Source organism: Charadrius vociferus, unplaced genomic scaffold, assembly GCF_000708025.1.
Source record: "Charadrius vociferus isolate BGI_N301 unplaced genomic scaffold, ASM70802v2 scaffold304, whole genome shotgun sequence".
Classification (NCBI taxonomy): Eukaryota; Metazoa; Chordata; class Aves; order Charadriiformes; family Charadriidae; genus Charadrius; species Charadrius vociferus.
In genome coordinates, this window is record NW_009648042.1 from 486,802 (window position 1) to 504,573 (window position 17,772).

At 39.8% G+C, this 17,772-nt stretch overlaps 1 protein-coding gene across 1 annotated transcript in view; it reads left to right on the top strand.

Moving 5' to 3' along the window:
* Positions 1-6,240: 6,240 nt before the first annotated feature.
* IPO8 (importin 8) overlaps positions 6,241-17,772 on the top strand; it is a 44,874-nt gene continuing 33,342 nt past the window's right edge. Inside the window, exons 1-7 of the mRNA XM_009883638.1 lie at positions 6,241-6,246; positions 9,218-9,299; positions 11,955-12,111; positions 14,356-14,514; positions 15,477-15,633; positions 16,703-16,792; positions 17,594-17,688. Of these exons, the coding sequence (XP_009881940.1) occupies positions 6,241-6,246; positions 9,218-9,299; positions 11,955-12,111; positions 14,356-14,514; positions 15,477-15,633; positions 16,703-16,792; positions 17,594-17,688 (746 nt within the window). The remainder of the gene's footprint in view (positions 6,247-9,217; positions 9,300-11,954; positions 12,112-14,355; positions 14,515-15,476; positions 15,634-16,702; positions 16,793-17,593; positions 17,689-17,772) is intronic.

Sequence of the window (17,772 nt, forward strand, 5' to 3'; positions counted from 1 at the left end):
GAGCCGGGGCGGCCCGCGGGTGTCCGGCGGCGGGGTGGGATCGCCGCCCTCACACGGCGTTGACCTCAGTTGTGTGAGGCTGGAGAGGGGCGTAGCGCGGTGGATCGCGGCAGTTTTCGTCCTCGGCGTGGTCCGGGGTCAGCGTGCGGTGCCGGGAGGCGTTGGCCCTGCGCTCCGTTGGGGTCTCGTCTCTTGCCCGCGCCGATGAGGGGCGGCGGTGACTCCCGGGGGGTTTGATTTTTGCCCCGACCGGCGGTGCGGCCCGTGGAACTTTGAGAAAAGCGCGTTGGGATTTTTGTGGGTAGCGTTTGTGTCACGGCATCCCGCGGTTCACGTAGCGGCAGTACGCACTGAATCCAAACTGTGACCACGGTCTCGATTTGGACATCTGGGGGAAAAAAAAAAAAAAAAAAGAAAAAAGCTCCTTTTGCACAGCATAAATAAAGCTTTACCCTCCATAACTTAATGGAATGTTTGATCAGTTCTGTTGGAGGACTGGGATTTCTCGACTGTGTTGGTGTTTTAACACAACGGCCAACGGGAATTGGCTGTCAGGAATTACTGCTACTTCAGGAATGCTACTCTGGCTTGATTGTCTATTTAGGCAACTCAAAACTCCTCCTGAATTAGCTGTGGCTAATGCTTGCTTTAGTAGTTGGCAAGTTCTTTAGTAAATTAATGGATTAAGTGCTGGACATTGAGAATGCTCTTGCGGATAGTTAGATAAAAATGCAAATTTTTTTTTCTTTATTTGGCGTAGTTGCTTTAAAAATTCATCAGTACCTATTTTTATCCCTACTATTAAGGACTGAGAGGGAAATTATAAATATTTGTCATCAGCCTGTTGCACAGGAATCAAAACTACAATAATAAACTGCTGCACGTTTGGCGGGCTCAGAACAAAGAGGCAGCTGTCTGGATTCCTGGGTTCTGCTCCTAACACTGATGTTTTAACATCACCATTAAGTACTGTGAAGCTCAGGAAAAGTTTTTAAAGTGTTTTAAGATTGATATCAGTAAAATGCTTTGAGTTCAAATGATGGATAATGCACTTTGCGGAAGACCCAGGTTTTAATTTCAAGATTGCAAGTGTATTTATTGAGCACAGGTTGAGATACAGATTTTTCTTTAAAATAGCTGACACATTTTCTCTTTTCTAACTATTATAAAGAATAGATCTTGAAATTAAGGCATACCCATTATTGTGTAGGCTTCTTGTTACTAAATGAAGCATGATATATCTGATATAATGTACTGATGCAGTGTTGGTAGTTTGACGTGACTCTTCAGATGAGTGGAACAAAAGTTCTCCTAAGAAATGTCACTTAACGTGGGCCTTTGACATCTTGCAGCCTTTCAGTGCTTTTGAAGCAAGACTTCAAAGCGACTCATCAGACTTCTGTGTATCTAATGATAGTGTTGACATGTAACCGTATTCCTGCAAGTACTGGAATCCAGATGCTGTTCTAGCTTTTATCTTGTTCTAGCAAAGGAACCAATCCACCAACCAACCAGAAAACTTCCCACAATAAGTAGCTGAAGTGGTAATACAACACTTGGCCAAACAGAACAGGGGTCACCTTTATTCTGTGCGCTAGTTAAAGTGGTGCTGCACAAGTTAAAGTGGTGCTCGTGATATGTGCTAATGGGTATTGAGGTAAAACTTCTTTTGTGTTAGTCCATCTGCAGTGTACGTTTGCTCTCAAGTTTGAATCCAGGTAGTGACAGGAGCTTGCCAGAGGGTATAAATCTTACTAGTCCCCTAATATTGCGCCTCATTGCTTGTACCAATACAGAGAGTCCTTTAGAACAGTATTGTAACAGTCCTGACTCCATAGTTTGCTTAGTGTAGCGCGTGGGGAATGGAATTAAAATGAATGAAAGCTTGCCTACCTGTAAAAAGCCCCAGCATGTTTGAAGATGCCTCTTCACTATGTTCCTGCACTTGTCTAACGGTAGAGCTGGATCAATGAAGTTGCTGTCTGCCTTCTGGATTATCATCTAACTGCATTCAGAAATGGAATCAAGATTCCATGGTTTCTTTCCCCCCCCCCCCTTATTATATCTACTGGAAGGCTGTTTGTGAATTTTCTTCCTCCTGCAGCTAGAAACAAGTGTTGGTTTCCAGCCTAAATTAATTTATGGTCCATTTATATCCATTTGTGCCAATCATACTTCTTAGCTAGAATAGGTTTCTTGGTACCCGCTCTGACGCATTTGTCAAAGGCTGATCCCTGCCGGCCCGTTTTCCTAGCCTCAACAGGCTGTATTTCCTTTGCCGTATCATAAAACTGAATTTATGAAATCTAGTAATAGGAGAGCACAGCTCTTCTCCACACTTGTTTTCATTTGATTTAATCTTTCTTGTGTAATCTGGTCATTTGTGTTTGCAGCATTCCAGAAAGTCCCATGCTCAGTGCCACTAATACCTCATTTGATACATCCTAAAACTACAATTATCTTCTTCGTGTCCAACATCTACGTATTTTTTATGACTTAATATACTGAGGTCCTTTTATTCTGTGGTTGTTCCTCGCTAAGAAACCTCAACCCTTTAGGAGAAATTCCTTTTATCCTTGAGTGCATGACCCTGTACTTTGTCCTATTACCCCACTCCATTTTTGTTGATTCAGTTACAAAGATCATTCAGTTCTTTGTAGGATTTTTCTGATCTTTCTCCTTGGATGATGTGTGTTGCTTCTAAGTCATCAACAAACTTCACTTCTGTCAGTGATCCAAACACAAATTTAAGTGTGGGATTTGTCTGAAATGTGATTCTTGATAAACTAGAGCAGTAGCTTCCTGCCAGGTCAGTAACCTCTATCATGTAACTGCTGTCATTTCCCCATTAGCCTGTTGATTTTCTAAGTGTACACATCATTCCATGCCCCTCTTTTTCTTTTGTTCTCCCCTTCCTTTTTTCCTTCAGCAGTGTCACATCATAATCAGTGTGCACTTTATGATCGTGTTCGTCAATCGCATAGTACTTCTTAGAACAGTCAGTTGTCATACCAAGAGCTTTCTTTGATACCTGTTCTAGGCTGTTACTCTTTTTAGGGCTGTCTCGTGGACTTCAGGGACTTTTGCTGGTTTTAATTTATTATTTTTTTTAATGGCTAAATATGCTTTCATGTGCCAGTTCTTTAAGTGTTGTGGAATGTACTGTCTGACTGTGTGAATATACAAAATCATCTCTGATTCCAATTCAGATTAGGATTACTATACAGTTTTTATGCATTAATTTTTTTTTGGCTTAACCTGCTGTAATACATTTCTTCGACCTGTGAAAAAGGGGAAAATGAGAACACAATTGCAGAAATACAGATGTTTATTTAAATATTGAGAAGGAGTTGCAGAATTTGGCTTTGATGGGAACTGAGGAGCAGTGCTGGAAGAAGAGAAAGAAGTGTGAAGATTGCCCAAAAGCAGCAGAGTCCAGGATAAAGTTGGGCTTCCATCCATATCTTCCACATTTTTGTTGAGCTGGCTGCTACAGTATGCAGGGATTCTAAGGCCGCTCTCTGTTACCTAGAGGAAGGAATCTCGGGTACCTTATTGCTGTCTACAACTACCTGAAAGGAGGTTGTAGTGAGGTGGAGGTTGGGCTCTTCTTGGGAGAAGAGTAACAGGCGATAGGACAAGAGGAAATGGCCTCAAGTTGTACGAGGGGAGGTTTAGGATGGGTATTTTGAAAAATTTCTTCGCAGAAAGGGTTATCAAATATTGGAACAGGCTGCCCAGGTTGAATCACGATCCCTGGAGGTATTTAAAAGACGTGTAGACATGGTGCTGAGGGACATGGTTTAGTGGTAACTTGGCAGTGTAAGGTTGATGGTTGGACTCGATGTTAAAGGTCCCTTCCAACCTAGACGATTCTGTGATTTGTATTGAAGACCAGTTTGATGAGGAAGTTGACTTGCACGATTAGAAGTTCTGTGGAAAGTAGAGTGAGTTTGAGACTGGATTAATTTGGCAGCAGAACCCACAGAGGAAAGAAGCTCAGGTAGATTCTTACACATGCTTATTTTCACTGTGTATGAAAACACTGTGTGTTTTCACCTCCCTAAACAATATCTTTGGGTGTAGACAGGGAAAGAAGAAAGTGCCTTTTGAAGTTCTAGTTTGTTTTAACAACTGTCTGTGACTGACAGTGTAAAAAAACAAGAGAGAAAATACTATTAACAACTGCAAAAATATTCCTGGGTGTGAAAAACACTGATGGAATTTCTAAGTAACACATTTTCAGTGCACAGCAAACAGAAAATAAAGCTCAGTAAACCAGATAGTTAAGCATTCAAATCAGATGTACGTAAGCCTTAAAATAGTCTTTGTAAGCAAGTAATTGTATATGTGTTCAAGGTACAAATTTCTTCTGTGTGTTTGCCTTTGCAAACAAAGATGTAGTAGCTTGATTTTTCAGCAAATTTTACGTGCCATACTTGGATGCAGAGTGCAGAGAAAGAGGTGATGTTTATCGCTGGCAGAGAAGGATGGTTGTGGCTTCACTTTCAGAACCCGAGGGAAGGCTCCAGTTTTCCATATCCATTATCCTCAATTGTCCCATGGGTGTTCTGCAGGGAAAAAAACACCTTCCTGTGCCGTTTTGCAGTCAGCCACTGTGGTTGCCATCAGTGCAGTGGGAAGGTTACTGACAAATGTGACTATGGAGCAGTTGCTTGCTGTGGGCTTTAAATGTGACAGCAAGCAAGACACAAGAATAATGCTTACTGAAATGAGTTTAGTAGTATATACTGCATGAGAACCTGGGAGTCAAATCTGAATGTTAGATGTGAAAAGTATTTACTTCAGTAGGATCCATCTGGGGAAATCTTTATGTATTTTTCCTGCTTTTCTCTCCTTTTATTGTAGTCCTTTACATGTGACAGTATTCATCTTGTTGTTTTTCAGTGGCCCATCTCAGGCTTTCTTGGGTGTCATCTGTTCTATGCCTAATCAAATGGAAGAGGAAACGGCCAAAAAAAATGATGTGTTCTCTGAGGTTTTGAAGAGTGGCGCTGTGATGCTGAGGCAGGGAAGAATGCATGTTAGGCCAAAGGTGAAAGGACCAAGTGCAGAAAGCTGTACAGCTGCAGTGTGCAGATCCTGAGGCAGTGGACACAGGTGGAACAAGATCTGTGGGGACAGGCGCATCTCCTTGGTCATTGCTGTAAATTTACCCAGCTGTATCTTAGCAGTGCTGTATGCCTCTCCCAGTTTAGCTGCTAGCCTTGCACATGCTGTATCCCATCCTCTTAATCCCAATGGAAATTAAATGAGATTTTTTTTTTTTTAGCATAAATGCTCTGATCTGTGCTTCATGCAAGAGCAGTCAGTATGTGTTTTACACAGCTTTAAAATAATTGTTCTTTATAAGTACTCAGTGAAAGCTTATTTTTCAAAAACTGTTACTTTCTCCTTCAAAATAAACATGTCTCCCCATCAATCAGCACCTTCATAGAAAGTTTTACCAAATCACAACGCTGTGAATTCAAGGCAATGTAATTATTCACAAACTGCACAAAGCAGCATGCTGTGTTACGGGAGTTGCGCTGCAGGTCTTTTTCAGCCATCTGGTGCCTCCCTGCGGCTCCTGGGCACGGCTCGTCAAAACCAGCAGCTGGCTTTCCGTTCCTCCCGTGGGACTGACCATATTCCTGCTCTCCCTTTGTAAAAGTTCAGGTGCGGCTGTAACGGTACAAATGACTGTCTTGCTGAACTCATCCAGCTCCGAGGTCTCTTCCTTGCCTCTTTCCGTTTACTCATTTACAGACGATTGCTCTGCACCTGCTGGCCTGATATGTACGTTTTTACCTGCTGGTGGTCCGGGTGCCTGCTGTACGGTTTCCTGAGCAAGGCAGGGAAAGGATACATCCCAAGATCACAATTAGCGCAATAACTAAACCAACGAGAATGTGCTGGTATAGGAAAAATGTTGCTGCGTGCAGCTTTTTTAAAAAAATCCTCTGTTCCAAAAATTGCAAGCGGCGTGTAGTTTTCCTGACTGGGTTTGTTGCTGCACAGGCGAGCAGGATGGTGTTTAAGCTTCACAAATACAACAGAATCAGGTGTCTTGTTTCTAAAATGGGCACACAATCTCTTTTCATCTCTAAAGCATTCGTATTTCTGATAGTGAGTAGGAAATGAAGCTGTGTAAAAAATGTGAATTATGGTAATCACAGTAGTATGGAGTAGAAGGATTCAGTGGGAGATCGGTACTGTGTTCCTGTGATCTCTTTAGGGATGTCGGTATGTAAAGTATATAGAAACCCTCATAGCAGTGTGCTGGTAGGGATGGGCCCCCCACTGAGACGCTGTGCGTACCTTCTGCGTAACGTGTCTTTTGTCACTCCGGGCGCTTGCTGGGAGGATTTGCTGTGCAGGCCAAATAACCGTATTTGTATATATCCTGGCAAAACTTCAGGGATAGCGGTTGTACGCCCGCACAAGTGGTACCAATAAAGCTTCCTGGAATAGCAGTGACTTAAACAGCTTTTACTGAATCTACGTTAGCGCAAAGAAAGGGAAATAATTTATGCTGTTATCGCTGTGTCTACCCTAAATGTGATACGGGTAGGATTAGTACAGGAAAACAGTAACAACAACAAAACAAACCCCCAAAAGGTTGCATTCTTAATCAATGTGTTTATAGTAGTAAAAGCTGTGTGTAGACTGGGTCTGAGAACAGCATGTTGGCATGGTTTAGAAGAAAAAGGACGATTAGAGTTTATGCATGTTTTTGGTTTTCTGTGCTGCTGGGGTTTCTCGTGCTTTCCTTATCTCCCTGGGAGTTGGGCGTTGAGTGCTGGAGGCTACGGCAGCCCCTGTCAGAACCCGCCAATGTTGTACAGATTCTGTCTGATAATGACTGAAGGACAAGCTTTGGACTGCAGGGCACTCGATTAAAAGGTGATCATTGGAATCCAATACGCTTCAACCAGTTGACATTGAAAGCTGGTATTTCAGCATGTCCGTAGATAAACGGAGTTTCTGTGCTGTCTGCTACAGTTTTTACTTTATTTGGAGCATTTCTTATGGATACTGAAGGTTTGTAGAGAAGGGAATTGCAGGAAAGTATGCTTTTGATTTGCTTTTACTGCTCTTATCTGTGATCTCAGATTGCTCTATAAACATCAAATGAGCCTCTGAGCACAGAGCATGTTAGAATTTCACTATCATTATAATGAGTAAAATGAGGGCCAGAAAGTTAAGTGATTTGGTAAAATTATTAACTGATAGTGTTGTGATCCAGCTGTTACACTTAGGCATCATGAAAGCAATGTAACTTTACCTCGTTATGGAAATGTTAGATCAAGGAACTGGGTACATGAAGACTACCTCTTATCTCACAGCTTTCGAATGAGGTAAAGTTTACGGAAGTTGTAGTGTACTTGTACTTAAAGCGCAGGTCTGGTAACAACCACAGAACTGCCAGGCATAGTCTAGTTGGAAAGAAATACTATAAAATGTGAAATAAAGAAGGCCTCTGCCATCTAGCCCCAAGAAACCTCTCTCTTTGAATGTAAAGCACATGGATCTAAGTGATGAAAGATGTGACCTACTAGTAACTACTGATGTTGCCGAGGCTTAGTAGTAACTGCACCATGCTAAGTCAGCGATTCTTCACGTTGGAGGACCCCTGTTGAATGACAGCAGTATAATGCTATCAGGTTTTCACATCTTTTAAATCTGGTGTGCTTTGCTCAGAAGTTCAGTGAGCATTGTTTTCTCTTTGAAATTCTTCAGCTGCATGGCTGATGTAATGTTTGAAAAGTTCCCAGGAAAGGCCGTGGGTTTTGAAATGTTATCTGTCTATGCTTGATTTTAATTAAAAATGGTTATTCTGCTGTGTTTCCCCAGTTTTTATTTTTCTGTTAAGATGCACTATACATCTAGTCTGTTAAAAGGTAGCTGTGTAATATATGGCTAATACAGATGCTGTTTACACTTGAAAATAATTTTAAGTGGTTTTCTTAATCTCTTCAAAATTCAGTATTGGTATTATATGTCCAGAGGGACCTTGAGAGGGTTGAGAGGTGGGCCTGTGCAAACCTCTTGGAAGTTCAGCAAGGCCAAGTGCAAGGTCCTGCACGTGGGTCAGGGCAATCCCAAGCACAAATCCAGGCTGGGCAGAGAATGGATTGAGAGCAGCCCTGAGGAGAAGAACTTGCGGGTGTCAGTTGATAAAAAGCTCAACACGAGCCGGCAATGTGCACTCGCAGCCCAGAAAGCCACCTGCATCCTGGGCTGCGTCAAAAGAAGCGTGGCCAGCAGGTCGAGGGAGGGGATTCTGCCCCTCTACTCCACTCTCATAAGACCCCACCTGGAGTGCTGTGTCCAGCTCTGGGGCCCCCAACATAAGAAGGACATGGACCTGCTGGAGCAAGTCCGGAGAAGGGCTGCGAAGATGACAAGAGGGCTGGAGCACCTCTCCTATGAAGACAGGCTGAGACAGTTGGGGGTGTTCAGCCCAGAGATGAGAAGGCTCCGGGGAGACCTTATAGCGGCGTTCCAGTACCTAAAGGGGGCCTACAGGAAAGATGAGGAGGGACTCTTTATCAGGGAGTGTAGTGATAGGATTAGGGGTGAAGGTTTTAAACAGGAAGAGAGTAGATTTAGATTAGATATTAGGAAGAAATTCTTTACTGTGAGGGTGGTGAGGCACTAGAACAGGTTGCCCAGGGAAGTTATGGATGCCCCATCCCTGGAAGCGTTCAAGGCCAGGCTGGATGGGACTTTGAGCAACCTGGTCTAGTGGGAGGTGTCCCTGCTTATGGCAGTGGGTTGGAAAAGGTCCCTTCTGATTCTAGCCATTCTATGATTCTATACCACAATCTGTTTTGCAAATAATTTGTAGGTATTGATGAGGCGTGTCAATATCCGTTTGACTTATGAGTCTAAGTTAAATAATTCAAAGATCTGTAGTGCTTTTCATTATGCATTCTCAGATTTATTTAAATATTCATTATCACTAATCTCTAATAGAGAGTGTTGTCACATTACTTATTCCACCCATGTGCCGTTATGTGCTCAGCTTTTACAAGTAATTACTTGGATTGCTGCGGATCTGGGTAAATCCAAGTGCTAAAACCTTTCATACTTCATGAGGAGAGTCAAAGAACACTGCAAAATCCTTAGTTTATATTTCTTATTCAGCTTTTGGTAATACAGTAGTCTTTAAACATAGTGATTTGCTAACTGTATTTTATATGTATTTCAGTCCTATAAGATCATCAATTTTGCTCCAACTCTACTGCAAATCATAGTATCAGATGAAGTTGAATTTCCAGTGCGTCAAGCAGGTGAGATAAATTCCTCGTTTCATTTTCTTTCAGTGGAAAGTCAGTCTGTTAGTTATTCCAATAGAGTATTGAGCTGTTGAAATCTAAGTAAGCTCATGTTTGTCCTGAATGTGGGAAAGGATCTATCTTTGCCATTTCTTTCCTACACGAGGGTCAGATAAAACCAGGTGTACAGAGTCCTTCTTTGGCTTCTCTGTGTCTGTAGTGATCCCTACTGGATTGCTGTGATACTGATATGAAATGAGAATGATTTCTGCGCAAAACTGGGTTCTCAGGGAGCCTTGGATACTCATCCTCCTAGTGGTGCAGAAGTAGCGATGCTGAGACAAGTGGGAATTTTTAAATAAGTGGATCTCATTTGAATGCATGTTTCTCTATTTGAATACCTTTTCCCGGAAAAATGAAATTTTTGGAAAAATGAAAAAAAGCCATAGTTCCCTAGGTCAAGGGTAACCACATAGGCTTAGTCAGTGTCTATGGCCTCCACTAACAAAAGTAGATACGAAGGAGGGTCACATCACTGATAAGTTATAAATTTATAGTTTGAGCATGTCTAGAAAGATTGCCCAACTGTGTGTGTGAGTTCAGGTATGGTGATGTAGTTGACTTTAGGGTGTGCATTTGTGTAAGATCAGGTTCTAAATTCTCATGATCTGTTTTAACTGCTCCTATACAGTATTTTTGACAGATACATAAAATATTCAGCTTTTTTAGGAGATCGATGAATATTTGTCCTGGTTTCAGTTGGGATAGACTTAATTTTCTTTCTAGTAGCTGCTATGTTTTGGCTTTAGTTTAAGAAGAATGTCAATCACGCATATTGTTTTAGTTGTTGCTAAGTAATGTTCACATTAGTCAAGGACTTTTTCAGCTTCCCATAGAAGCTGAGAGGGAGCATAGACAGGACAAGCTGGCCAAAGGAGTATTCCATACCATAGACATCATGCTCAGTATATAAATGGGAGTTGGCTGGGGGGCAGGAATCTGTGATCACTGCTCAGGATGGGATGGGCAACTGATCATCGTGCAGTGAGAGTGACTTGTGTTGTATCACTTCATTTTATGTATTCTTTTACCATTATTATTACTGTTACTGTTATTTTCCTCTTCTGTTACTGTTCTATTAAACTGTCTTTATCTCAACCCATGAAGTTTTTTCCCTTTCCCTTCCTTTTCTTCCTCTTCTCCCTACCATACTGGAGGGAGAGGCAGGGAGTAAGTGAGCGGCTACATGGTCCTAGTTGTTGGCTGGGGTTAAACCATGACAATACTCTTTTGTTCACAGCTCTGTTTTTATCCTATGGAACAGCATTTCCCATAGAAGCACTGTGGGTTTTTTTTTGTACAGATCCTGTTAATCCCCTGAGTGCGTTGGGGCATGCTGACATATGCTGTTTGTCATGCTGGCGTTTATTTTTTCAAAGATAATCCAACTTTCAATGGCATTGTTAAACCATTCTGTAGTAAAGTTGATGCTTAACCTAGACTCCATAAGGTTATTTTTATAAATTAATCACTCATTTCAGTATAATTCAGGGGAAAAAAAAACCCACCAAGTATGTAACTTTTTAAAATTTTTGTTTATTTTCCTTTTATTTTTTACAGACTAGGGGTGTAAAATAGCAAAACACATATAAATTACATTTATAAGTCAACAAATTTCCCTGGGACTTTTTTAAAAGTCAAGAATTTGTATAACAACAGATCTATGGACAAAGTAAATTAAGGTCTTGGGCTGGTCTTTCTGGACCTGGCTCTTGTCTGAATGTTCTGGCACGTCATAAACAAAGAACTGCTTTTCCTCTTGCTCCTGTGAAATCTTTTACAAACTACATGTTTTCATACTTTGTAATTTGTCATCACCAAGAAAAATTATTGTACCCAAGGATATCTTATTTGTACTTTAAACCCCTAGCTAGTAATCAGCCAAAATAGTTCAGGGATAAGAGCTTATTAAGAATGTCTTGCACCATATTTCCTATGTTTCCTAAAGAATGCCTACAGGCATTTTAGTACTGAGGCATAAATGCTGCTTTATTTTCAGTTGAAGCTTAACTTTATTTTTCATGTTTTTTCGTGTGAGACAGAAGGCAACAATTCTAAGGGATTATGGGAAATCCTAATAGTGAGATAAAGCTTAGGGAATTCACAACAAACATTTCTGTCTGAATAGAAGGTAGGCCATGTGCCAGTTTCATACTGGGCATTTCCCCAAGCAGAGTGTCCCATCAGCGTGCACAATGATTTGTTTACACGAACTTTCCAAAACTTCACTTACTGAGCTTGTGTAGTTATTTTAGGGATGAGTAAAAATGCAGATAAGTAGATTTTTGTTTGCTTTTTTAGAACAATGGAATATTATGTCCATATGTAAGACTGAGATAATAAAGAATGTACCCCGATAGATGCTGACTGAAATACTACCCTGTTCTGTTTAGGACCAGGCATTTGGGCCTCATCTTTGTGGGATCATAAAAAAAAAAATATTTCTGACTCAGCTGTGCTTAGTGCCTATAATTGTCAAGAATTCATGCGATGGTTTTCAGTTGTCATTTCAACTCTTTGTTCTACTTTCAACTGTATTACATGTTGAGCACAGAGTAACGTGGAGATGTGTTAGAATTAAATTATTATTTCCCCAATCTTTATACTTAGCTGCCATTTACCTGAAGAACATGGTGGGATGGTACTGGGCGGACCGTGAGCCACGTCCTGGAGAAGTAGTATTTCCATTCAACATTCATGAAAATGATCGTCAGCAGATTCGTGATAATATTGTAGAAGGAATAATTCGTTCTCCTGACTTATTGAGGTACCTTATATTGTGTAGAGATATTTCTATAGCTCATGTTTTCAGACTGGTAGTCCGTATGTAGTTAATGTGAGATTCTCAATTTCTTGGGAGATGAAGCAAGTACTTCTTTTGAAAATATAGCAATAATCAATTTTACCATATTTATTTGCACTTGTTTTTCAGAAATGTGTTAACCTGTCTAAGAGCTCTGTGATGTGATTTCTTCTCTTAGGGTGTAGTTTAAAGTGTCTTCTAATGCTTGCTGTAGGGACAGCCTGCCTGTTTCAGAGCAGATAGTATAGAGGGTTATCTGCACTGCAGAATTACCCGTTCAGGGAAATAGTGCCCAAGATCTATTTTTTTTTTTTTTTTCCCCCTAGTAGCCTTTTTCTCAATTACTTTTGCAATTTTTATATGTGATCCTAATATTTAAATGTCCGTTAGCATTCTTGGTTTTAAGATGTCAAAAGAATAGAAAAAATGCTGTTCTCTTTTTGCTGGAAGAATAGTTAAGATTCACAGACATACTACAGTCTATGATTGTTCACCACTCTTCATTACAGTGAAGCTGATAGGGTGGAATTAAGCTGTAGCGTATAGACGTTCATCTTTGAAAAACACAAGAAAATCTTCCTCTTCTCTCCTCCTCGTCTCCACCAGCTAGGTCCCCAAAGATGTCTCTTTTTTTTTTTTTTTTTGGTCAATAATCATATCTGGAGGAGGAGTGATTGTCTGTAGATTGAAATCAGGATTAGAGAAAACACTTAAAAAACCCAATGAAACACCAGAACGCGTTAGGCTGCTATAGCATTGCTGTCACAGGAGGCCTTTATGAATAGGTTAGACAAACACCTGCCAGGACTGCTTAGATCCTGCACCGAGACGGGAAAATGAACTCAAACATCGTTTCCAGTTCAGCTTTTCTAACATGCTCTGACACAGATGTCCAGAGTCCCCACTGAAAGAGATAGTTGCTCCTTGCCAAGGTTGTGCTACAAGGTTAGGAAGCTCGTGTTGTTTCTGTGATAATGTAATAAAGGCATGAAGTTTCCCCTGCCATCATGCCATAAATATGAAGGCAAAGTTTATACAAAAGAACACAAAATAATGGAAAAGTGAGGAGTTTTTTTTTTTTGCAAACTAGTTCAGGCATCATTTCATAACCTGATATTCAAAATGCTCTGACCTTACAATGACAATCTACATCTAAAAGGATTGTTGAAAACCCCAGGAGAGTCACCTGGAATAAAGTAGAGGATTTCTAAATATTGGCTAAACTTGTAGATTTCTCAGAGGTTAAAAAAGTCAAAGAAAATTTACTGGAACTAGTCTGATGCTGTAATACTGATTTTTCACTGTTTGCTTGTGAGAATAAGGAGGGAGGAGGAACCAAATCCGCAATGAGCACAAACTTCAAAGGCTTGAGGGGCAACGTAAGTTTGTACAAAGCTAAAAGGAGGGCCCCTTATAGAACTGCTTTGTAATAGTGGCTCCTTATGTAATGGACTGCAAGAGGATACCTAAAAAAACCTAAATATAGGAGGACCAATATTTTCTGCAGACTTTTTTTTTTTTTAATTCCTTAGCAGAGCCAAGAGTATTTATTTACAGCTTCTAGTACAGTGCCGCTCAGCTTTTTTAGTCACACCTTACTTTGGTCAATTAACAAACCTGTCTTGCCTTACTGATGTGAGGGCATCTAAAGGTGTATGGAGGAAGAGGAACAGTAAGATGTTTTTACCTAATTGGCTCTGCCATATGCGTCAGAGGTTGAGAAGTGGTGTTCTAGAAGTTCCCAGGAAAACTGTGATTTCATGAGAAGCCTCTGGCTTGGATCATAATGTAAGCCAATGTTGTTTAATTGAAATGTACAAATTTGTGTTTTTGTGGTTGCTTTCAGCCTCATAAGCATGTAGAAGTATAAACATTCATTTTCAAAGTACAAAGCTAGCTGGTTTCATGAACAATTAATTGTTTTCAAATATTGCCTGATGGGTGTGGAGTGGGAAGAGGAAGGGAGAAAAGTAGCTAAAATGTGCTGAAATTAGTTTCTTCCTTAAAGTTAAATCCATTGGGATTTTTTTCCTTGCTTTTCTTCTGCTACTTCCCAGAACTCTCTCAGTGCTGTCAAAATGTGGACAATGCTTAGGTAACATGTATATTGTAGCCATTAAACCAAGATTTGGGATCTGTCCTTTGATATTAAACACTATACCATGATTGTATTTACTTATAATGTATTTCTTTTTCCTCCTGCCATAGAGCCCAGCTGGCAAGGTGCCTCCATGCTATCATTACATATGACTTTCCTGGCCATTGGACAGCCGTGGTAGACAAGATAGGCTACTACTTGCAGTCTCAGAACAGTGGGAGTTGGCTCGGGAGCCTCCTGTGCCTGTATGAGCTGGTGAAGAATTACGAGTAAGTTGACGTCCATCAGTCGATGAGGAATCGGTACTTTTAGTCTCAGCTGATTACTGAGGAAGACATTCTTAAGAGCACTGGCAGTTCTTCAAGGAATTCAGATAGAAAATGGGAATTAATAATTGTCATATGCTTCCTTTCCTGCAAATAAATGAAAAGTGTTCATCATCTTTATATCTTCAGTGAATTGAAAGCAGAGATGTCAGCAATAATCTGTATGAATTTACTGACATTTTTTTTTTCTTGAGGCTTTGTATTTTTGGTCTGATTTAACTGGTCCGTGAAAAAATTCTTAAATGTTTGTAACATCTTTTGTTTGAAGATTCCCCAAATGCTGGATATATGAATGCAAATTATTTTCTATTTCTATGCCATGAATACAGTACTTTCATTGTCACATACTCCTATTGCATATTGTTACCTATACCATCATCCTAATAGTCTAAAACCACAACGTGTAAATTAGGGTAAGTGTAGAGTACTCTCTCACTGCTTTTATAAAAAAACAATTATCTGTGGTTAGAAACATAAGTATAAACTGCACAAAAGAAATGTAAATGGAGAAAGAGAAAATCTTTTCAAAACAAAGGAATTGTCTTTCCCTTTCAATTGCTGTTCTCTCCTATTTGTTCAGCACCCAACTTGGGTTTGGCATTGGTACGAATGTCAGAGAAATTCAAGTGCCTGCTCCTCTGAGCTGACAATTCAGTAGTAAAGAACATTAGTTCTTCTTCCCAATAGCTGCACTTATATAAGGTAACATTTGTTGTTTTTCATAGTTAGAGAATTTGCACAAATTGTTGAGATGGGGGCTAGAGGAGGGGAGAGTGAATGAATGAGTACTGGATATTAATTAATTTTTTTTTTTTTAAGGTACAGAAATTAAATTGCTGGTGAGGAATAGGCATTAGAATCTCCAGTGTGTAGATCCTGGACCAACATTTTTGTTTCCTTTGCAGATGCAGAAAAGCAGAGGAGCAAGGTCCTCTCATAGCAGCAATGCAAATATTTTTGCCTCGGATTCAGCAGCAGATGATCCAGCTTCTGCCTGATAACTCCCATTACTCTGTACTGCTTCAGAAACAAATCTTAAAAATCTTCTATGCTTTTGTTCAGGTTGGCATCTGTGTAGAGGAAAACAGAAACTTTTACTTTGCTGGGCACAATGACCCCCTTCAGTACACTCTTGGGTGTGATTGAAAAAGAATACCAATTAGGATGGGAAAAGTCATATACGATAAACAGCTTTTATGAAAAGATGATCTTTATAGGTTTTTCTGCTTAAAAACTGGTCACGTGATTCCCCCAATTAAATTTTTGATGAACCTAGGTACACATCCTATCTGTAAGCTTACTGGAGAAATGTTCCTATAAAGTCACGCGTAACCTGATATAAACTATATGGGTATATAGACTCTGCTGGATGGCCTCTGAAAGTGTCAGTAGTACATACTGTAGTATAATTGTCAAATAGTGCACTTCAGTAGGTGGCATTTCTCATTATCTTCTGAAGATCTGGCAGAAATTATTTATCGAGGCACATGCATTTCACAGAGATGAGTTTGGCTTTTACAGGGACGAGTTTGGCTTTTACAGGGACGAGTTTGGTGAGGAAGTACTTGTAGAGAATGAGAAACAAAACAAGATTCTACAAAAGGGGCAGCCTGAAAAATCTTACTGGGGGTTAAAAAGCTAAAAGAGTTTGTTAATAGATGTGGGGAGGATTAAAAAGATCCTGAGATCCTATTTTACTTTTCAGTAGCTTGCCTGAATATTGTCACTTTGCTTTGGATTTTGTAGAGAAGTAAGATTTACTAGATAGTAGCTAGGCAGTAATCAGGAGTATATTTCACTTACTAGAAGGCTGTTGGTTTACCCAGGCCCTGTAGTGCAGCTACTGCCATGGTCCCTAAAAGTCAGCTGGGCTATTGTGAAGAAGAGAAAAAAATAAGAACAATTAGCAAGTTCTCAGACCAAGGAATTTTCCTCAAATAGTGCCTGAAATTACAGAAATTCCTCTATAAATTGTGCCAAGAAGGATGCAATTAGAGCAGTATTGATACCTAACCTAATTAGTTTTACTTTTATTTAAAACCACATCTTCCTCAGAATGTAGCTACTGTAGAAACATCTTCTACCTTTCTCGGAGAAAATTAGTATTTCATGACTATGTTTTTTATTTCAGTATGTGTTGCCACTCCAGTTGCTGAATAACCAGACTATGACTCAGTGGATGGAGTTCTTCCGTACTATCATTGACAGAAATGTACCTCCAGTAAGTTTTTGTTTTGTAAAGACCTCTGATACTTGTGTGTTGGCATTTGAGAAACAGTCAGTGTGAAGGTTTTCTAAGTGATCTTTTTTTTTTTTTTAAGATGTCACCTATTTAAGATTCTTATCCTTGGAATAAGTGGTGTTTCTGACAGAAACGTAGGAGGATCATGTAAGCTGTCAGAATTTCATTGTATGAGGTAGTGACACCATGTAAACTCCAATCTGGGATATGTTGGAAGTTTCCAAATATTTTAGCCAGTTTCTCTCAAACAAGAATCAAAAGCTCATCACAAACCCACCATGTGTCTCCGTTGTTCTTTTTCTTCCATCTGTCCTTCATATTTCTTGAACAAAGTAAAAGTAGGAATTAAATTCTTGTTTGTGTGTGTACAACATTAACTGGCATTTCCTAAGTTTTTTAGAAATTTATTTCACAACCTTGACATTTTTTTAATAGCTTTTCATTAGTATATGGTTAGGGTCTTTATATTTGGAGGAGTTAGCATCAAGCTTAATTTTTAAGCCTGAATTGCACACCACTGTGTAGTATTCAAGTATATGTGAGAGTTTCCATTTTTTAAATATGCATAATTTTGAGAATAAAAGTACAGTTATTGTACAAGTATTGCACATATACAGTTATATTGACTAATTACGATATTTGAAATTTCCTGAATGTTAACATAAGCAAAGCTTGAGTTGATGTGTGAATTTGTATTAGTTTACTCAGCAAGGAACGTTTAAAGCAAATTTCTCTCAACAATACATGCACCTAATTTAAAATAAATGTATTGATTTGTAGGAGACTTTGCAAATCGATGAAGATGATAGACCAGAGCTGGTGTGGTGGAAATGCAAGAAGTGGGCATTGCATATTGTAGCTCGTCTTTTTAAACGGTAACAAACTAACAAACTGGTTCAAAACGAAATTTGGGTTACAGATCTGTAATATTACTTGAGGTGCAATAGACCAAGAGGGTT